The sequence below is a fragment of the Neoarius graeffei genome, chromosome 17 (genome assembly GCF_027579695.1).
Source record: "Neoarius graeffei isolate fNeoGra1 chromosome 17, fNeoGra1.pri, whole genome shotgun sequence".
Classification (NCBI taxonomy): domain Eukaryota; kingdom Metazoa; phylum Chordata; class Actinopteri; order Siluriformes; family Ariidae; genus Neoarius; species Neoarius graeffei.
In genome coordinates, this window is record NC_083585.1 from 37,933,169 (window position 1) to 37,956,699 (window position 23,531).

The following is a 23,531-nucleotide window of genomic DNA, read 5'->3' on the forward strand; positions in this document are numbered from 1 at the left end:
AATACTGGCAATAATATAATATAATGTTTGTTTTATCTGTAATCACTTATCCCTTGTGGGGTCGCGGGGGGCAAGCTGGAGCCTATCCCAGCTGACCATGGGCGAGAGGCGGGGTACACCCTGGACAAGTCGCCAACTCATCGCAAGGCTGACACACACACAGACACAAACAACCACTCGCGGTCAATTTAGAGCCACCAATTAACCTAACCTGCATATCTTTGGACTGTGGGAGGAAAACCACACAGACACGTGGAGAACATGCAAATTCCACACAGAAAGGCCCTCATCGGCCACTGGGTTCAAACCCAGAACCTTCTTGCTGTGAGGCGACAGTGCTAACCATTACACCACCATAATATAATATAATATATACAGTACTTGTGCTGATAACACATGCTGGTAGGTGAAATGTCTGTGATAAATTGCTGCTAGGTGAGAACGTACATGCACAATTGGACTGCAGTGGATCATATTTCCACCTCACACCCAGTGTACCTGGGTCATAGATTTATAGTTAGTTCACTGGTGAATGTAGACTGATTACTTAATGTGATTTATTCATTAATGTTATGAATCATTTCTATATCTCATCTCATTATCTCTAGCCGCTTTATCCTGTTCTACAGGGTCGCAGGCAAGCTGGAGCCTATCCCAGCTGACTACGGGTGAAAGCCGGGGTACACCCTGGACAAGTCGCCAGGTCATCACAGGGCTGACACATAGACACAGACAACCATTCACACTCACATTCACACCTACGGTCAATTTAGAGTCACCAGTTAACCTAACCTGCATGTCTTTGGACTGTGGGGGAAACCGGAGCACCCGGAGGAAACCCACGCGGACACGGGGAGAACATGCAAACTCCACACAGAAAGGCCCTCGCCAACCCCGGGGCTCGAACCCGGACCTTCTTGCCGTGAGGTGACAGCGCTAACCACTACACCACTGTGCCGCCCCTATCATTTCTATATATAAAACATAAATATGCTAATTATTGTTTATAACAATATTTTAACATTATTATAATTATTGTTACTGCGTTTTTAAATTAACACCTGATCTCTGTTTCCTTTCATTTTTAATCGCTAAACTTTCAACAATACGGTCCCCTTAAAATGGCCTCAACTCTCCTTGTATGATTCAGTGTTTAGCATTGAGGAGCTGAGTAAAGCAGTCAGACCTTGTTGAAGCTGGGCAGTGTGGTGCCCTCAGCTGGTTGCTCAAAGCTGATGGGCACCTCATTGGCACCTTGCTGCTGAGAGGGCCTCAGGGTGAGACTCTGGGGACTGATGGGACAGAATGGTACAGCCTGTTGCTTCCCTTCTGGACTTTTAGCCGAGTTGAGCAGTATATTAGGTGACAATATGGGATTGGCCTACATGGGACAAGAAAAAAGTAACATTGGACCACATACATTCCACATGATGTTAATGTATTGTATAAATTAATATGTGAAAAGTGATTCGTTATTCAATTCAATTCAGTTCAATGCCTTTATTGTCATTGCACAATGTACAATGAAAATTAGGATTACGTGTTTAGTGCAAGTCTGCATCAGTGGGCAGTGAGTATAGAGACTTTGTGCCCCAAACTGTGCCACTAGAGCTATATCCACTAGCTTAATCTAATCTGCATTCATCTTTTAGAATGAGCTATTGAAAAAAAATCATCACAGATATAATCAGAAGAAGGAAGTTGAGATACTCTTAGGGCTGGACATTCATTATTACTGTAGCTACAAGCCTAACATTTATTTATTTAGCTATCTGTCTACTATTTACATATTTGGAAACACACTGAGGTCAAGTCCTCAAAATGTTGTTGACACACAAACTAGAAGATAGAAAAAGCACATGACCTAGATCAAGCACAGATCATCCAAAACAAGAAAGAACATTTCAGTGAAAATTGGACAGCTACTATTTGAATTAGAGATGGCACTACATGTGCTTCCTACCTGTACAGGAGAGAAAAAGAAAAGAGAAGTTGCAGCCCTTTTGTTTCATGGTTGCTAAGTCAAGAGTAGGACAAGTCAGCAGCCTGGCAACAGGGCTAAGACCTGATCTGATTAGCAAGCAAGCCTGGGCCAACTACAAGCTACAGTACAGGGACAGAGCTGTAGCTCTATAAATCCCTAAACGCTACTGTAAATCCTCCAGAACTACCACACGATATGGACAGTGTGTATTAGAGATGTAACTGAATAGAAATATATTATCTGGTTTGAACAGATAAATTAATACAAACACAGAAACAAACAGGAGACAGAAAATTCTGTTTTTTAAAATGGCTTACGAGAAAATGCATTGATTTGAGACTAGATCCTGCAGGAAACAACGGAAATTATTTTACTTTCATGTGATGAGAGTTCAAGCATGCTTGAGTAATCAGTAGATACTGATTCTGAACTCGAATGAAGTAGACGAGGTTGAGGAACTGTACAATTTCAGGAGTATAAATAAAATACTCCTGAAATTTTACAGTTTAGTATTACTTGTGTAATACTATCTGGGTAATACTGGTAATAATACCTGTGCAATACTTACACGTGCAATACCACCTTTGTAATACACTTATGTTAACTATATATCTGCAAACCATTTAATTTATGCAAATTTGTTAATTTTTTTAATCTCTAAATTTGTAGTTTATTTCTTTTATTTACACACACACACACACACACACACACACACACACATATATATATATATATATATATATATATATATATATATATATACACACATATATATATACATATATATATATACACACACACACACATACATATATATATATATATATATATATATATATATACACACACACACATATATATATATATATATATACACACATTATATATATATATATATATATATATATATATATATATATATATATATATATATATACACATACATACACACACACAACCGGTCAAAAGTTTGGGGTCACTTTTGAAATGTCCTTATTTTTGAAAGAAAAGCACTGTTCTTTTCAATGAAGATCACTTTAAACTAATCAGAAATCCACTCTATACATTGCTAATGTGGTAAATGACTATTCTAGCTGCAAATGTGTGGTTTTTGGTGCAATATCTCCATAGGTGTATAGAGGCCCATTTCCAGCAACTCTCACTCCAGTGTTCTAATGGTACAATGTGTTTGCTCATTGCCTCAGAAGGCTAATGGATGATTAGAAAACCCTTGTACAATCATGTTAGCACAGCTGAAAACAGTTGAGCTCTTTAGAGAAGCTATAAAACTGACCTTCCTTTGAGCAGATTGAGTTTCTGGAGCATCACATTTGTGGGGTCGATTAAATGCTCAAAATGGCCAGAAAAATGTCTTGACTATATTTTCTATTCATTTTACAACTTATGGTGGTAAATAAAAGTGTGACTTTTCATGGAAAACACAAAATTGTCTGGGTGACCCCAAACTTTTGAACGGTAGTGTGTGTGTATATATATATATATATATATATATATATATATATATATATATATATATATATTTCCTTTTTTGTATACTTAGTACTTTTGCACTACTCCTTCACTGCCTTATCTGCTGCTGTAATAATGTAAATTTCTCCTTGTGGGATAATAAAAAGCTATCTTATCTTATCTTAAAATACGAATAAAGTTATATTCTGCTACATCTTGTTAAAATTAGTGAATGAAAAAAAATCACTTCCTTTTCCTGCAGCCGTGTTACCAGGGACATAGTGGTAGGGTTCACGTTTAAAAAAACAACACCACCCTTCCAGTCTTGATCATGCTCACTCCAAATCCAAAGACAGATAGCGCACAGGTACAGATAACGGCATGGTTACACCATCCAACCATTATCTATACTGCTTATCCGTCAGGGTTGCGTGGGTTTCCTCTGGTTTCCCCCACAGTTCAAAGACATGTGGTTAGATTAACATGAGGCGGCCTTGGGCTGAGGTGCCCTTGAGCAAGGCACCTAACCCCCAACTGCTCCCCAGGCGCTGTAGCATGGCTGCCCACTGCTCTGGGTATGTGTGTGTGCTCATTGCTCACTTGTGTGTGTGCATGTGTGTGTTCACTGCTTCAGATAGGTTAAATGCAGAAGATGAATTTCACTGTGCTTGAGTGTCATGTGACAAATAAAGGCTTCTTCTTCTTCTGCAGGAGAAGCTGGAGCCAATCCCAGCCGAACAGGTTGCCAATCTATTGCAGGGCTAACAAAGAGACAACCAACCATTCACACTCATGTTCACACTGATGGGAAATTTCAAGTAACCAACTGACCTAATCTACATGTCTTTGGACTGTCGGAGGAAACCCACACAGGCATGAAAAGAACATGCTTCACAGAGAAAGGTTGTGTGGTTCAAATCCAGAACCATCTTGCTTCTGTGAGGCGACAATACTAACCACTGTGTCTCACTCATTGCTATACCCCTAGTGTGTATATTGATATATATTTTTTATTCTAATACAACTTTAAATACAAAAATTGAACACTGTGTGGTAGCAGAGATACATAAAGTGAAGAAAATAGCAAATCTCTTCAAGTGGGTGCACTCCCAAATTTATATGTAGCTATCCTAATATTCATTGGCCTGAGATCACGTGAGAGGAGCTGACTTCATCAGACAGAAATAGTACTGTATATTTTGCAATAAATGAGTGTGTAGTAGGAAATCTTTGTGCTAAAAGTTATCAGTAATCACTAACTGTTTGCACGGATGCCACAAATACTGAAAGTACTGATAAAGGAAGCTGCAAAATGGAGCATTTCCTGTGCAAAGTGCTTCCTTTAACTTCTGAGAACTGCTGATTCATATACACTTGGACAAAAAGGGATTCTGAGCCAAATGCTAATAAGAGCTTGCACCGTCACACAGCGTCATGTAGTATTTAATATTAAAATAAAATATAATGTACTTTATTTTACTAAAAACAAGAAAATCTGTACGAATAGCACAGAGAGAAAGAAATCTGAACAGGATGTTTACCTGCAGTTTCTCTATGAGGGGAGAATTCTTCAGCTTGGTCTTTGGAGGAGGTTGAGGTGTAATAGTCGGTTTCTTTGACGGAAAATACAGTATAGGTCATAACGTATGGCAGAATAAACGAAAAACTTTAACCCCATTACATGCTAATGTAAACACTATACCTAACAATATGTTAAGTGAAGCTGTTCCTGTACACTGTTTCTGTACAAGCTGTTAAGCTTGGCCTAGGTCAGAATAAAGTCTTCTTGATTGTACATAATGCTGAATGTTACATTCACTGACTGTTCAATTAAATTCTCACCTCCTTATCACTCTCACAATCCATCTGGTCGTGTAATTGCACAGAACATGGAGGGCTCCTTTGAACAGGTTTTCTCTGAGACAGTAATAGATGGACTTGCATTACAAATCAGACAGCATATGCAGAATGCTAATGATCAATATGATGGCTTTTTATCAATTCTATGTCTATATACATCTATATTTATACCACGGCACTAGCGTAGAACAGCAGCTCTGATAATAGTGACAACAAATCACAATTTTATAATAACGCACTTGTTTAAGGACGTTATAGCTTCTATAGTAACAGCTCATTAACAGGGACTTGTATGGAGGGCACGCCACATAATCTAAGCTTAACAATAAACAGATTTTTTTTTTTTAATCAGTGTTGTCATATAAAGGAGACATACAACTTTTCCACAAGTTGACACAGCTCCCTGAGGTCTTAATGAAAAGTCAGTGGCATACTTTGGTCAAAATACCATAAGGATAAAACACTACAGCCTTTACCCTTCTCACCCTGTCTAAACATCCCTGTTCAAAACAGCCAGTTTGAGGGCCTGTTCCTTTATATGATAATAAGCCACTGCACCCCCCAAATCAGCTAATCAGGTAGCACTTTCCTCATATTCATTTGTAAAGGCAGTTTTCAAGCCATGAGTGGAGATACTCAGATGATAGAATTATGGGGTGGCATAATTCTGATGAGCTCCCCTTGTGACATAAAAAGGAGAGCCAAATCTGAAAGGCTTGTTGAAGCACGTTTTCTAAAATAGGCAGCCCAAAGTAAGCTGACTGACTTACCCAAATGTACAGTGAACAAGCACTGAAAAAAAAATGAGTTTTTCATAATATGTCCCCTTTAAAGGAACAGTCCACCGTACTTCCATAATGAAATATGTTCTTCTCTGAATTGAGACGAGCTGATCCGTACCTCTCCGAGCTTTGTGCGACCTCCCAGTCAGTCAGACGCGCTGTCACTCCTGTTAGCAATGTAGCTAGGCTCAGCATGGCCAATGGTATTTTTTGGGGCTGTAGTTAGATGCGACCAAACTCATCCACGTTTTTCCTGTTTACATAGGTTTATATGACCAGTGACATGAAACAAGTTCAGTTACACAAATTGAAACATGGCGATTTTCTATGCTATGGAAAGTCCGCACTATAATGACAGGCGTACTAACACCTTCTGCGCGCTTCGACAGCGCATTGATACCTTCACTCCTGTTTTCCCCCTCTCCCCCGCCCCCCCTAACTTCCGTCAATACAACCAACGTGACCACCAAGACAAGTAGCCTGCGGGGGAGAGGGGGGAGAGGGGGAAAACAGGAGTGAAGGTATCAATGCGCTGTCGAAGCGCGCAGAAGGTGTTAGTACGCCTGTCATTATAGTGCGGACTTTCCATAGCATAGAAAATCGCCACATTTCAATTTGTGTAACTGAACTTTGTTTCATGTCACTGGTCATATAAACCTATGTAAACAGGAAAAACGTGGAAGAGTTTGGTCGCATCTAACTACAGCCCCAAAAAATACCATTGGCCATGCTGAGCCTAGCTACATTGCTAACAGGAGTAACAGCGCGTCTGACTGACTGGGAGGTCGCACAAAGCTCGGAGAGGTACGGATCAGCTCGTCTCAATTCAGAGAAGAACATATTTCATTATGGAAGTACGGTGGACTGTTCCTTTAACAGGAAGCTGTAACAAGCTGCGAACTTCAAGAGAACGTGACAAAACATCTGTTTATAACTGCTATAATGTAAATCAATAGGAAATTGGGGAAGATATGGTCTAAAGGTCAGAGAAGCAGCTTTGGGAACAAAAGGTTGCTGGTTTGATTCCCTGGACCAGCAGGAATGACTGAAGTGCCCTTGAGCAAGGCACCTAACCCCAGGCTGCTATGGGTATGTTATACGTTGCTCTGGATAAGAGCACCTGCTAAATGCCTGTAATGTAACTGATAACAGAAGCTTGCTTTTTTTTTTTCATAAAATGTAACTACATTTTGTAACAAATAATAAAAATGGAATTGTTGGCAAATTGCTGTGGTATAAGAGGAATAAAACACTCCAGGATGTGCTGTTATAGGAAAATGTTAAACTCTGGAGTAATAACAATAACTCTGCTTCGTACCAGGCTGCATCACTCCTCCCAGTTGTTGATAATTTTTTAAATAACAGCACATCCCGAAGTATTCCTTAAACAGATTATGGCTAAGATGTGAATGCATACTGATTGCCTTTCTTGGCATGTAGTCATCCAACTAATTTTAAGTGCCTAGTAGTCATACATCAATGTGACCGTACTTGGGTTATAATTATAAAGACATTTCAGGGCTACTAGACTCAACTCTAAGGACTGATAAAGCCTGTCTTGGGTGACTGGCAAAATGTCTTGAAGATTATAAGTCCTGTCAGTCAGACTTACTACTACTAGTAAATCACTTTTAGCTGCGCATGAAATACTCCAGTGCACAACTCCGAACCTGTCTGTTCTGTCTTTGCTGTGAGTGACATGTAAAAACTGTAGGAACTTACAAGAATAGTCTCAAGTAAATTAAATTAACTATTACCTCAGAATTCCCTGGCATTGGCAGTGGATGACTTTTGAACTTCCCAGCCAGTTCAGCCACTGATACCTTGACTGGAGTTGCCTCCTGAAAAGAAAGGTAAGGGTGATGCTTTGTATCATGAATGTATTCATACATGCAAGTTTGTACTGTTAAATGAATCGATTTTAAAATGAATCTTTAGCTACATCTTGTGTAATGTGTGTGCCACATATATGACATTTGACATGTTTTATTGTACTGCAGAAAGAACAGAGAATTCTTGAGTAAAGTCAAGTTCCTTAGAATGGAAATCTAAGGCAGCTCCTGAGCTCTGTCAGTAAAAATAAGGCATATTTTTATACCACATAATCTTAGGATTGGGGTCTTTAATTTCATTCTCAAGTTTGAGCCACACCCCATAACACCTACATAAAGTCTGAATTTTGTTTGGAAGGAAAACCCTGGGGGCGGCACGGTGGTGTAGTGGTTAGCGCTGTCACCTCACAGCAAGAAGGTCTGGGTTCGAGCCCCGTGGCCGGCGAGGGCCTTTCTGTGCGGAGTTTGCATGTTCTCCCCGTGTCCGCGTGGGTTTCCTCCGGGTGCTCCGGTTTCCCCCACAGTCCAAAGACATCCAGGTTAGGTTAACTGGTGACTCTAAATTGACCGTAGGTGTGAATGTGAGTGTGAATGGATGTCTGTGTCTATGTGTCAGCCCTGTGATGACCTGGCGACTTGTCCAGGGTGTACCCCGCCTTTCGCCCGTAGTCAGCTGGGATAGGCTCCAGCTTGCCTGTGACCCTGTAGAACAGGATAAAGCGGCTAGAGATAATGAGATGAGAAGTTTGAGCCACACCCCATAACACCTACATAAAGTCTGAATTTTGTTTGGAACGAAAACCCTGGGGGTGGCACGGTGGTGTAGTGGTTAGCGCTATCGCCTCACAGCAAGAAGGTCTGGGTTCGAGCCCTGTGGCCAGCAAGGGCCTTTCTGTGTGGGTTTCCTCCAGGTGCTCTGATTTCCCCCACAGTCCAAAGACATGCAGGTTAGGTTAACTGGTGACTCTAAATTGACCGTAGGTGTGAATGGTTGCCTGTGTCTGTGTGTCAGCCCTGTGATGACCTGGCGACTTGTCCAGGGTGTACCCCGCCTTTCGCCCGTAGTCAGCTGGGATAGGCTCCAGCTTGCCTGCGACCCTGTGGAACAGGATAAAGCGGCTAGAGATAATGAGATGAAAAACCTGAAGAACCTACAACCACACTGGTCCTTTGCTTATAAGATTTAAGATTTTTCCCCCAAGAGGTGGCATGGTGGTGTAGTGGTTAGCACTGTCGCCTCACAGCAAGAAGGTTCTGGGTTTGAGCCCAGTAGCTGACGAGGGGCTTTCTGTGTGGAGTTTGCATGTTCTCCCCGTGTCCACGTGGGTTTCCTCCGGGTGCTCCGGTTTCCCCCACAGTCCAAAGACATGCAGGTTAGGCTACTGTAATTGGTGGCTCTAAATTGACTGTAGGTGTGAATGAGAGTGTGAATGGTTGTTTGTCTCTGTGTGTCAGCCCTGCGACGATCTGGCGACTAGTCCAGGGTGTACCCCACCTCTCGCCCATAGTCAGCTGGGATAGGCTCCAGCTTGCCCGCGACCCTGTACAGGATAAGTGGCTACAGATAATGGATGGATGTTTTCCCAAGAGAAAGTATAAATAATCAGAATTACATTTCACCATATCATGTTGGAAATCTGACTAGAACTTTCAGTTTCTGACTAGAACCACTTCTGTGAGGTATTCTCTCAGGTTTGTTACATCCTCATATGTGTTCAATTTCCGTCACTGACCCTGAACATAACTTTGCATATTAACTAATTTACCTTAGCTTTCTGTTTCAGAAACTCATCCTGATAGTATTTAAAATCCTGGGTGTATTTAACATCTGTTAATCAATCACTGAGCGGTGACACACTATCTTTATATGCTAAACTCTGTTATTTTACATGCTTTTTTCTACACGTCCTACTAATGTGTCTCGTGAATGACAGAACTGGTGCATCAGCCTCTTTGTTTTGTTAACAGATTTACTAGCGCAGGGACTGTTACTGCTGGATGTTCTCTGAGCCATGGATTTCTGAGGCAGTTTAAACCTCACGATGGCTTACTCTCACTGTTGACACAGGGTTCCCACACAACCTAGAATATCCCCAGACCACCAAAAGAGTGAGCCGAAGAATTACAAGCCTGCCGAGGAGAGAATATGCTCAAGTAGTAGTTTTACACGCCTCTGTATTTTTCTGAGCCATTCCATAAACCATGATGCAAGAATTACCTTCAGACTCCGACAGCACTTGTTTTATGAGGCCGATCACATTTCCCGCTTTCACAACAACAGGAAAATGGAGCGGGTCTCACATGAAAAGTGCATGAAAAAGTAGCACAGGGAAATGGTGACATCAGCCCAGAGGTGCATTCAGGACTGAGGGGCTGGGAAGGTTGGGTGTGTTTCCTAGAACATTAACACAGCTGACTAACATCACGCTAAGTGCCTGGGGAATTACAGACAAGCAGCAGTTTCCATCTCTTTCTCCTCATTCAGGATAGTTTTGTAATAGTATTAAATAAAGTTAATCACCATTATAAAGTTATGTGTATTGACACTGGCACTGAGCCTCATTTTCTTTGCTTCTATTTTTCTCCTCATACTGTTTCTTTTGCTCTGAGAGCTTTTTAGGACAAAACACTTTTTTTTTTTTTTTTACACACAGATCCTCTTTACTGTTTCTAGCTTTGGGTGTCTGCCCTGTCTGAGCCAAACCCTTTGGAAACATGAACACACTTCTCCCACAGACATTCTTACACAGTCTCCCAGATATACACACATTCCCTATTACACACACACACACACACACACACACACACACACACAAAGTGAGCTCATCTACCTTTTTCCCTCCACCCAAAAGGGATTATTACATGCACACACTTCAAATCCTGCATATGCTGCCTAAACACTATACACTGGAGAGAGAGAGAGAGAGAGAGAGAGAGAGAGAGAGAGAGAGAGAGAGAGTGCCATTTTCCTGTGATTTGTTTCCTTCTAAATTCCTACAGTTCCTTTTTTTTCATCCATGATAAGCAGAAGCCCCCAGAGACCACCCACCCTTATTTCATTATTTTGGTGCACATGATTGTTAACTCCTTCCTGTCTCTTAAAAACAAAACCTCATGTTTAAGTGCTTCCAGTGAAAAACCTCACAAGAAGACAATGGAGTTGAGTGTTTATTGAATGTTCAAGCTTTTGTTAGTTAACCAAAGCTGATGGTTTCTAGTATAAAACATTTGGACAGGAGCCACGACTTTGCTCCTTGGACTACAGAAATGACCTTCAGTCCCAGAACAACACAAAGGCTGCAAAAATAACTTGCACAATTACTGACTCAAGCATTCAAATTTTGCAACCCCATTTTAAACACGCCAACACTCAAGTTCAGTACTGTTGCTATAGCTAAATGTGAGCATATTCACACTCACATGCAGTTCAATTATTATCACAAATCATACCTAGACCATGTATGGCAAAACTTGTGAGCCACCCAAGCGCAAGACTGCACTCAATTCTATAGGATATACAAGTTCAGGACTCTGGGAAGGCCAGAGGGGTCTTCTGTGGGAGAGAAAACCGAGCCAGATCTATTTTAAGGTTTGGGGGCCTGAGAAAAATGCTACCAAGCAGTCACGAAGGCTTGGGTCATTAGTTTTTTTTGTTGACACTGACATGAACCATGTCCAGAGAGAGAAAATGTGTCCTAACAGTCAAATTTACTAAACAACCACAACCATGTAAAAGATCATACATCACATTTCAAGGAATTTTAAAGTAGATTTGGGATATACTATTTTATATATATATATATATATATATATTTTTTTTTTTTTTTTTTTGAAAGTCTGAAAAATAGAACCTTTAATGTAGTAGTTTTAGTAAAACCCACACACACTCGCTCACTGAGACGCAAACAATCATCTGAGACAAAACACTCTGGTCTGATCAGAGCACAGCTGCAATTCACATCTTATCTCTGCTTTCTATCCTCTCCGACACAGGATGTGTGTGAACAAGTGATATGAGGATGAAACAACACAACCACGTGTGAGCAGGAAGAGCGGCAGATCATATTTAAAAAGAGTGTGATGATTTCAACACCTCACAAAGCAAAGAAATTAGCAGGTTAATCCATGTCCAGAGTTAATCAATGCAATACTTCAGCCTTACAATGTAATAGTGCTGATGCACACTGCGATGACGTGTAATAGTTTACTCATTTGTTTTCATGATGTGAAACTGAACAAACTACACTCCTCAGTTAAAACTACACCTGTGTTCAAATTTACATACTATGCATACCCAAATTGAGTATGCAGTATAATAAATAATATATAAATATTATTATATGTAAATAACTACAATATTTTCAGTATGCCCAGATGACCTAGCTGAAAAGAATTTTCCCAGAATGCCTCCAGAGCTATCTATAGCAGGTCCTGCATCCCACATGGTCATGCTGTGATCAGATTGTTGGGTAGCTGTAGCAAAACAGACAAAAGTCTAATCAGCTCAGTTTGTAATGAGATGCAACCTGTCAAAATGTCTGTGATGCTCCTGCACCACAATCAGAATGGAACTCATCTCATCTCATTATCTCTAGCTGCTTTATCCTTCTACAGGGTCACAGGCAAGCTGGAGCCTATCCCAGCTGACTACGGGTGAAAGGCGGGGTACACCCTGGACAAGTCGCCAGATCATCACAGGGCTGACACATAGACACAGACAACCATTCACACTCACATTCACACCTACGGTCAATTTAGAGTCACCAGTTAACCTAACCTGCATGTCTTTGGACTGTGGGGGAAACCGGAGCACCCGGAGGAAACCCACGCGGACACGGGGAGAACATGCAAACTCCACACAGAAAGGCCCTCGCCGGCCACGGGGCTCGAACCCAGACCTTCTTGCTGTGAAGTGACAGCGCTAACCACTATGCCACCGTGCCGCCCCAGAATGGAACTTTTAATTGCAATTTTAGGGACAACTTTTCACTTTTGGGGTCGCTCGAATTAAAACTGCAACAACTCTATTTCTGGTTGTGATACATGCAATAGAGAAACATATTTCAGTTCAGAAAAGTTCTACTATATACAGTGTCTTGCAAAAGTATTTAACCCCCTTGGTGTTTGTCCTGTTTTGACGCATTTCAAGCTGGAATTAAAGCCGCTAGCGGCCTTGACGGGCCCTCGCACATGTGGTTCCGCAACCCAGGACATCCCACCACCCAACAAAACAGTCACATGTCATATATTCATCAAATGTTCATCAGACAGGCCCATAATGGCTAAAGAGTATCAGAATCAGAGTCATATTACAAGATATCGAGTTCAACATTCAGCAATATCCTACAGATATCAAGTTCAACATTCAGCAATATCTTGACATATGTTATAATATTTCAACATATTACAACATATCAAAAATCCCTTAGCAATTCAACTTCAGCAATATCTTGGCATCATGTTTGCCAAGTTTGACATGAATTTGATGAACCGTCTAGGAGGAGTACGTTAAAAATGACCATGTGTAATTTCACTCCAAATGGCCTTATGACATGATCATTCCAAAGTTCTACCCATTCATTTCAATGGGAAATGGAAAAAGGGGCACTATGAAGTCCCTGGGCCATGCCCGGGGCCAAAAGTCTGTGGCTGAGTAGCAAGGACAATGACTGATGTGTGTATCAAATTTCATGAGTTTTCGTGCATGGGAAATGCCTCAAATAAGGCCAAACACGGCAGAATAATAATAATAATAATAATAATAATAATAATAATCCTTCGAAAACAATAGGGTCTTCGCACCGAACGGTGCTCGAGCCCTAATTAAAATGGATTGGGGGGGGGGGGGGGGGTTTAGCACCATTTGATTTACACAATATGCCTACCACTTTAAAGGTGCAAATTGTTTTTTTTATTGATACAAACAATAATTAAGATGAAAAAAATAAATCTAGAGTGTGCATAGATATTCAGCCCCCAAAGTCAATACTTTATAGAGCCACCTTTTGCTGCAGTTACAGCTGCAAGTCTCTTGGGGTATGTCTCTATTAGCTTAGCACATCGAGCCACTGGGATTTTTGCCCATTCCTCAAGGCAAAACTGCTCCAACTCCTTCAAGTTAGATGGGTTGTGTTGGTGTACAGCAATCTTCAAGCTATGCCACAGATTCTCAACTGGATTGAGGTCTGGGCTTTGATTTGGCCATTCAAAAAGGCATTTAAATGTTTCCCTTTAAACCACTCCAGTGTCACTTTAGCAGTATGTTTTGGGTCATTGTCCTGCTGGAATGTGAACCTTCGTCCCAGTCTCAAACCTCTGGCCGACTCAAACAGGTTTTCTTCCAGAATTGCCCTGTATTTAGTGCCATCCATCTTTCCTGTCCTGACCGGCTTTCCTGTCCCTGCAGATGAAAAACATCCCCACAGCATAATGCTGCCACCACCATGCTTCACTGTAAGAATGGTATTCTTAGGGTGTTGGGTTTGTGCCATACATGGCATTTCTCATGATGGCCAAAAAGATCAATTTTAGTCTCAGTTGACCAGAGAATCTTCTTCCATGTGTTTGGGGAGTCTGCCACATGCTGTTGGGTAAACTCCAAATGTGTTTTCTTAAGCAATTACTTTTTTCTGGCCACTCCTCCATAAAGCCCTGCTCTCTGGAGTGTATGGCTTAAAGTGGTCCTATGAACAGATACTCCCATCTCCGCTGTGGATCTTTGCAGCTCCTTCAATGTTATCTTTGGTGTTTTTGTTGCATCTTTGATTAATGCCCTCCCTGCCCGGTCTGTGAGTTTTGGTGAGCAGCCTTCTCTTGTCAGGTTTGTAGTGGTGCCATATTCTTTCCATTTTGCTATAATGGATTTAATGGTGCTCCCTGGGATATTCAAAGTTTGGGATATTTTTTATAACCTAACCCTGATCTATACTTCTTCACAACTTTGTCTCTGACCTGTTTGGAGGCTCCTTGGTTTTCATGTTGGTCATGTTGCAGAGTCAGGGTCCTTCCAGAACAGGTTGATTTATACAGACGTCATGTGACAGATCATGTGACACTTTGATTGCACACAGGTGGATCTTACTCAACTAATTACCGTATGTGACTTGTGAAGTGAATTGGTTGGACCGGCTCTTATTTAGGGGTTTCATATGAAAAGGTGTGAATACCTATGCACACTCCAGATTTCTGTTTTTTCATCTTAATTATTGTTTGTGTCACAAAAAAACAATAATTTGCACCTTTAAAGTGGTCGGCATGTTGTGTAAATCAAATGATGCTTACCCTCCAAATAATCCATTTTAATTCCAGCTTGTAATGCAACAAAACAGGACAAACAGCAAGGGGGATGAATACTTTTGCAAGACAAAATGTCAAGTTCACGATGTGAAAAATTTTTGCAGGCCAACACACGTGCCATTTGGGTTGCTTTTTAAGATGACTCTGCAGAGATCAGCAGTTCTGTTCCGGATGGGGATGGGTGTCGTTTCAGGGCAATTAAACCTGAAACAGAAGCTTGAAATAAAGAAACTAGCTAGATCAGCTGTATGGTAAGACTGTAAACTGCAGTTTTCAAAGATGCCTTCTGTGATCATTACCATTCTTGAAGTACATTGAAACATTACAAAATGTTAAAAAAAAAAAGAAAAAAAAACCCTGAAAACAGTTTTGACATTATGATGAATAAATACTTTTGGATAATGTACTATATTCGCAGTATAACAATATAAACGCAGCATGTTTTGTTATGACTGTTGAACAAACATTTTATTTACTCGTACAAAGTAATACACTAACTTTTGAATTGTAGCACACGTTAAATGCTCATATATCAAGTGCTTCTTCCTCCTGTTTACAGTAATAAAAGGTCCTCTCTTGTACAGTAACAATATTTGCTACAGATCAGTTGACCAGTGCAAAATTATACAAAAAGAGACAATTAACAAAAAAAAAAAATCAAACAAGCTTTCTTTCTTAGACAGAAAAAACACAGGATATGGTGAAAGAGTTACTTTTCATTCACCAGTCAGTTCAGCTAATGTTCTCACAAGCATCTTGTGCAAATATAAACACAAAGACTAGTTATATGTTTTAATCATTCTGTTATTTAATGTATACTTTGTACAGATTAGAGAAGGTAAGATGAATGTAATGAAGCTTGAGAGAAAAGTCAGTGAAGGAGAAGAATGTGGTAAATATGGATATTAATATGAAGAATTGATGGAAATAACAGTCTTACCGGAGTAGAATTCAAGTGCAGTGAAGTTTACTTTCATTTAAGGGTGCTGGATTAAACTGAAGAACACTGGGTTCAAGCTGCCAGCAGTGACCATATAAAACATCAGCCAAGCCTTGTTAATGCTAAAGCAGACTTTGTTTTTGTTTCTTCAAGTTTCCAAGGAAACGTGGTGTATTTGAAATCACATCACTTTTCCACTGGGATTACAAAGTTAGCCCTTTATTTGCTCACTCGTGTTGAACAATTATACCATGTGTAGTCAACTCTGTCCCTTTTCACAGCATTTAGACAAAAGAACACAGTACAGGACAATATCTGTTTACTCTGTCCAACATTGTGAATGCACAGGAGCAAAAAGAAGAACAAAGCTGTACTTCGTGATTCTCCCAATTTGCTTTGATTAAGTAGAATGTAACCATGCTACGTTCCTTATCAGGTAAATTCACACCTCATCCTCAGACATGCTGCAATCATGCCAAAATATGTGCAAACCAAAATTAAAGCAGGAAGAATATTTAGTCCGACTAAGGATGGAAATGAATATGAATACGTTATTCAGTCTGGATGGACAATGTACTGTGGATACTAATACAGAAATGAATGGGAGGTGCACTATTCATTTGGGGTATTTCTTAAAGAAAGCTTGCCAGAACATTTCACAAATCATCTGGTTGGGACTGTGAAATGACTGTAAAGCATGGACGGTGTGGCTTCATGTCCTTCTGTTCAAGAGAAACGAAACCAAAATTCCACCTCTCAAATTTGGAGCCAGAGTTTGCGCAGAAAGGACTTTCTACTGCTACCTACAGCCAGGGTCTGCACAGTAGAGATGAGAATCAAAGTCAGGTACAACTATTCATTTGGTAGGACTGTCCCTTTCTCCCAGTACCAAGGTCCAGCACATTGCCAAGACCGTCAATCACTTAATTCCCAAGTATACCCATCTCACAATACAGTGGTGTTTGAAAGTTTGTGAACCCTTTAGAATTTTCTATATTTCTGCATAAATATGACCTAAAACATCATCAGATTTTCACACAAATCCTAAAAGTAGATAAAGAGAACCCAGTTAAACAAATGAGACAAAAATATTATACTTGGTCATTTATTTATTGAGGAAAACAATCGAATATTACATATCTGTGAGTAGCAAAAGAATGTGAACCTTTGCTTTCAGTATCTGGTGTGACCCCCTTGTGCAGCAATAACTGCAACTAAACGTTTGCGGTAACTGTTGATCAGTCCTGCACACTGGCTTGGAGGAATTTTAGCCCATTTCTCCGTACAGAACAGCTTCAACTCTGGTATGTTGGTGGGTTTCCTCACATGAACTGCTCACTTGAGGTCCTTCCACAACATTTCGATTGGATTAAGGTCAGGACTTTGACTTGGCCATTCCAAAACATTCACTTTATTCTTCTTTGGTAGAACGGTAACCATACTTTGGTAACCATTCTTTGGTAGAACGACTTGTGTGCTTAGGGTCGTTGTCTTGCTGCATGACCCACCTTCTCTTGAGATTCAGTTCATGGACAGATGTCCTGACATTTTCCTTTAGAATTCACTGGTATAATTCAGAATTCATTGTTCCATTAATGATGGCAAGCCCAGATGCAGCAAAACAGGCCCAAGCAATGATACTACCACCACCATGTTTCACAGATGGGATAAGGTTCTAATGCTGGAATGCAGTGTTTTCCTTTCTCCAAACATAACGTTTCTCATTTAAACCAAAAAGTTCTATTTTGGTCTCATCCGTCCACAAAACATTTTTCCAATAGCCTTCTGGCTTGTCCACGTGATCTTTAGCAAACTGCAGACGAGCAGCAGTGTTCTTTTTGGAGAGCAGTGGCTTTCTCCTTGCAACCCTGCCATGCACACCATTGTTGTTCAGTGTTCTCCTGATGATGGACTCATGAATATTAACATTAGCCAATGTGAGAGAGGCCTTCAGTTGCTTAGAAGTTACCCTGGGGTCCTTTGTGACCTCGCCGACTATTGATACACTTCCACAAACATGTGTTGTGAAGATCAGACTTTGATAGATCCCTGTTCTTTAAATAAAACAGGGTGCCCACTCACACCTGATTATCATCCCACTGATTGAAAACACCGGACTCTAATTTCACCTTCAAATTAACTGCTAATCCTAGAGGTTCACATACTTTTGCTACTCACAGATATGTAATATTGGATCATTTTCCTCAATAAATAAATGACCAAGTATAATATTTTTGTCTCATTTGTTTAACTGGGCTGTCTTTATCTACTTTTAGGACTTGTGTGAAAATCTGATGATGTTTTAAGTCATATTTATGCATAAATATAGAAAATTTTAAAGGGTTCACAAACATTCAAGCACCACTGTAGTGTAGAATAATGTTTTAAAAACTAATTTCTGGGGGAAAGTTTTAAAAATGTGCAGACATCAGCATAGGGAAAACTAACTGTTCAAATTAGACATTGCAGATGGAAAGATGGGGAAGCCATGGTCTAATGGTTACAGAAGCAGGTTTGGGTCACCAGTTTGATTCCTTGTACCAGCAGGAATGGTTGAAGTGCACCTAACCCCCAACTGCTCCGGGTGTGCTGTATGTTGCTCTGGATAAGAGCGTCTGCTAAATGCCTGTAATGTAATGTAATGAAAGACAATTTAGACGAGAAACATGACATGGAAGATAGGCTATTTTGTATTTGAAATATGTGCGGATGGGTGGTGCCACAAGTTATATTGCAGCCAGCCAGCAGGGGTACTAGACCTGCGGTTGCTTCACTTTTTAGAGACGTTCATCGTCACTGCCGAACCCAGTCCGGGCTTGAGGCGAACCATGTTTGATTGACTTGCAGCAGTAGCCAGTTCCTTTCTGCGCGCTCACACACACACACATTTGCATCTATGGGTAATTTAGAGTAGCTGTTTAACCTAACTGCATGTCTTTGAACTGTAGGGGAAACTGGAGCACCCAGAGGAAACCCACACAGACATGGGGGGGAACATGCAAACTCCACACAGAAAGGCCCCCGTCAGCCGCTGGGCTTGAACCCAGAACCTTCTTGCTGTGACAGTGCTAACCACTACACCACCATGCTGCCTTCTTAGAGGTGTTACATTGCCCATGTTTTTTTACAGTCAATGGTTGAGACTATGCATCAGGCCTTGGATTCTGCAGAAGTCATGTGGACATGAGGTGTATTTTCATGACATGAGTTTGCAGTCAGTTATGAAACTTGTGGGACAAACAAAGACCACCATTCACATTAGAAAATACTGTAGGCAGGGACAAACAAAAATAATACCTGTGTAAGTGTGAATAAAAAAACAGTCAAGATCAATTATAAACTTGACTGAAGTAGCTGAGTTTGAGAAACTGTCAAAGCCAGAATTCACAGACCATAACAGAAACAGGGCTGCCATTTCTACCCCCAGGGTTTTTCCCAGGGTTTCTCTGGACTCAGTGGTGGTTTCCTATTTATGAAGTCCGATTTTGGCCATGACCAATAGAGATATGGATAATTGGACTATTAAACAGATACGTACAGATATAGAAATTGTCATTGTGTTACACCCTTAATACAAATTCACAAGTCTTATTTTTAGTGATGACAGAAGCTTTCAAGCATTGAAAATAAACGGTGGTTGTGGGGCGGCACGGTGGTGTAGTGGTTAGCACGATCGCCTCACGGCAAGAAGGTTCCAGGTTCGAACCCAGCGGCCAGCGAGGGCCTTTCTGTGTGGAGTTTGCATGTTCTCCCCATGTCTCCGTGGGTTTCCCCCACAATCCAAAGATATGCAGTTAGGTTAACGTGGGGCGGCCTTGGGCTGAAGTGCCCTTGAGCAAGGTACCTGACCCCTGACTGCTCCCTGGGCGCTCTGGTGTGGCTGCCCACTGCTCTGAGTGTGTGCGTGTGTGTTCACTGCTTCAGATGGGTTAAATGCAGAGGATGAATTTCACTATGCTTGAAGTGCGCATGTGACGAATAAAGGTTTCTTCTTCGAGACATCAAGCCCTACATATATGCCATACTCTTCAGCATGGCCAAATATGGATCCTAAAGTCAAGGCAAGTCCTGACAAATTCACTGAATGTCAAACGATCATAAACTGTAAAGATAGCCATCAGATTTTTGTTATTAATGTATAAAGACATTTACAAAGACTGTTGAGTCCAGACATGCACTCATACACATTCCAAATATACGGCAGCGCATAGAGCGACGCTCCATATACAGAAACCTGCTAGTGTCACAAGACAGAAAGCTTCCTCTCCCTGCTTATTCTTCAAGTGGTTAATGTCTCCACTTCCCCCATTCTAGAGTAATGTAGTGTTGGTGGATAACTACGCCTTGTTTATCTCAAGACCCTTCCATTCAGAATCCTCAGGAGAGGTTATAAAATGCTTCTTAGCTTAACCATGTAATAATTCCTGTACTTATAAGAATAGGAATGTTTCTGCAAAAACAAACGGTCCCTCCGTAAACTGTTGTCAATCTTCATGGATCATTACCCCTTCTAGTAGTTTGTTGTAGGAGTTTAACTCTGTGTGACTTATTAAGTGGAACAGTCATCCCTTTATCTACAAAGAGTCCGCTCAAACTGCAAGACCTCAAAACTTTAGCACTTGTACTTTGAACACTTATGTTCTCTGTTTATTTTTGCCCAATATGCTTTCAGTGCTCTTGGACCCCAAATGTTGTCGGGAGCCCCACTTTACTGTAACAGTTATTATTTTGTGACTTCCTCCATGACATTTGGAAGCATTGAATTACAAAATCAGCACAAGCTTAAGTGTTCAATGACCTGCTTGCGTTTGACTGTGGTTATGTTTCCTTTCTGTTACTGTTGGACTTGAGTTCAGCCTTTGACATTATTGACCTTGGTATTTTACTCAGTAGGCTGGAAAACAAGCTCTGTGTAGGCAGACAAGTTCCTGCCTGGTTTAGATCCTACTTAACAGACAAATGCCAGTTTGTTCAGATTCGACAAGGTTCTGATTTAGGCTTTCTAATCTTTCCTTTAGACATGTAATTCACAAACATAATGCTGCCCTTCATTTCTACATTGATGATACACAGTTCTTCCAAGTTCAGCCAGATGCAGTAGCACACCTGGGCAAAATGGAAGACAACGTTAAAGACGGAAACACTTGGAATAGAAACTTCTTTCTCTTAAAATCTGGGTGGATACTAAGTCTCCAGAAAAGTCCCACTTTTATTATTATTATTAGTCCCACTTTTATTATTATTATTATTACTAGTATATGTAGCACATCTTTTCAAGTCCCCACATGGTAGAGTGCACCAATTGCTAAACTGATCAGCAAGCATTAATTTGTATCAATCACAGACACAGGAATGAAGCCATTTGACTCATCTAATGAAGCATATAGCAGCAGGAGTGTCAGACTCCTGCATTTGAAAGCCGCAGTACTGCACTGTTTAGCATTCTACCTCATAAAATACACCTAATTTAATCCAAGGGCTGAATTTTACATGTTTGAAGAGGGCATCCTGTTAGGGCTGAAGTTGAAGAACCCTGACATAGAGGATCATTCATATCACATGGTTCTGGACCTAATGAACAAGAACATCACCAACTGATAAACCAATCACGATTTAAAGCAACAATTGCAAAAACAGTTCACAGGGTTCTGTTGAGGGCGGCATGGTGGTGTAGTAGTTAGCACTGTCGCCTCACAGCAAGGAGGTTCTGGGTTCGAGCTCAGCGGCTGACGGGGGCCTTTGTGTGGAGTTTGCATGCTGTCTGTGTGGGTTTCCTCCGGGTGCGCCAGTTCCCCTCACAGTCCAAAGACATGCAGGTTAGGCTCATTGGTGACTCTAAATTGACCATAGGTGTGAATGGTTGTTTGTCTCTATGTGTCAGCCCTGCGATAATCTGGTGACTTGTCCAGGGTGTACCCTGCCTCTCACCCATAGTCAGCTGGGATAGGCTCCAGCTAGCTCGCGATACAGGATAAGCATCCTGTACATTGCTTGTACAGGATAAGTGGCTACAGATAATGGATGGATGGATGGATGGATGGATGGTTCTGTTGACTCACAGATAATGCAACCTCTTTATTCCTTCTGTTTGTTTCAGGGCCCCTTTACAATCCTGAGATGATCTTCACTAGTTTCCATTGTTGTATTGAAGGAGATATGGTTATATTTTTTCATATGAGAAGAGCAGCAGTCAAAGCAGGCAATATCAAGAAAATGGTCAAAAATCAGGAATATAAAAAGCTATTAAAGAGCAGGCATGTGCTCTACCCACACTGACACACAGACAGTGACCTTGAAAATCCTCATGAAATCACTCAAGACGTTACTGTCATGGACACTGGAGCAGGCTATCACGGACACAGTGATATCACAGACATAGTGATATTGAAACAGAAGAGAAAGTCAGAACATTCTGTCTTGAACATAAATGATTATATGCAGATGAATATCTGAAATTTAAGTTCACTTTGAATAAGCAGCATGCAAATTTTCTTACTGATAGTGTATAAAATATCATTTTTAAGTACTGTATTACTCATTACTTGTGTAAATTCAAAGCATAACAACTAGAAGAATGTAATCATGTAAAACCTTACAGCATCTGTGATTTAATCAGACACATTTAATGCATTATTTTCCAACACCGGCAGAATATTACACATCTTGAGTGGGAATCCTCCATGTTTAGCTTTTATAATGCAGTCTTAAAGTATATCAAAACTTAACTATCATTAGCTATTACGAAACATTATATGGCTGGATGAGTATATATATATTTACTGTAGCACAGCAGTTTGTGCTACAGTAGCTGTTTTGTGGGATTGGACCATATGGGCTAGACTTTGTGCCCCTATGTGAATCAATAAGCCTTTGACACCCATGACCCTCTCCCCGGTTCACCGGTTGTCCTTCCTTAGACCACGTTTGGTAGGTACTAACCACTGCATACCGGGAACACCCCACGAGATGTGCCATTTTGGAGACGCTCAGACCCAGTCATCTCCCCATTACAATTTGGCCCTTGTCTAAGTCGCTCAGATCCTTACGCCTGTTCATTTTTCCTGCTTCCAACACATCAACTTCGAGAACTAACTGTTTTCTCTTGCTGCCTAATATATCCCACCCCTTGACAGGTGCCACTGTAATGAAATAATCAATGTTATGGCTGAATCTATCTATCTAATATATATAGCGGTGCTTGAAAGTTTGTGAACCCTTTAGAATTTTCTATATTTCTGCATAAATATGACCTAAAACATCATCAGATTTTCACACAAGTCCTAAAAGTAGATAAAGAAGGGTGTCGTGGCTCAGTTAACTAAGGCGCCATACCATAAGTCTGGGGACCCGGGTTCGATTCCGACCTG

The 23,531-nt window shown here is 40.8% G+C and overlaps 1 protein-coding gene across 2 annotated transcripts in view; it reads right to left on the minus strand.

Moving 5' to 3' along the window:
• zgc:153184 (uncharacterized protein LOC751652 homolog) overlaps positions 1–23,531 on the minus strand; it is a 35,939-nt gene that overhangs the window by 6,936 nt on the left and 5,472 nt on the right. The window contains exons 2-5 of one of the 2 annotated variants that reach the window (XM_060944159.1): positions 7,854–7,937; positions 5,297–5,371; positions 4,996–5,067; positions 1,187–1,381 (exon numbers count right to left, since the gene is read on the minus strand). In XM_060944159.1, coding sequence (XP_060800142.1) covers positions 1,187–1,381; positions 4,996–5,067; positions 5,297–5,371; positions 7,854–7,937 — 426 coding nt within the window. The remainder of the gene's footprint in view (positions 1–1,186; positions 1,382–4,995; positions 5,068–5,296; positions 5,372–7,853; positions 7,938–23,531) is intronic. The other variant, XM_060944160.1, reaches the window with a different exon arrangement.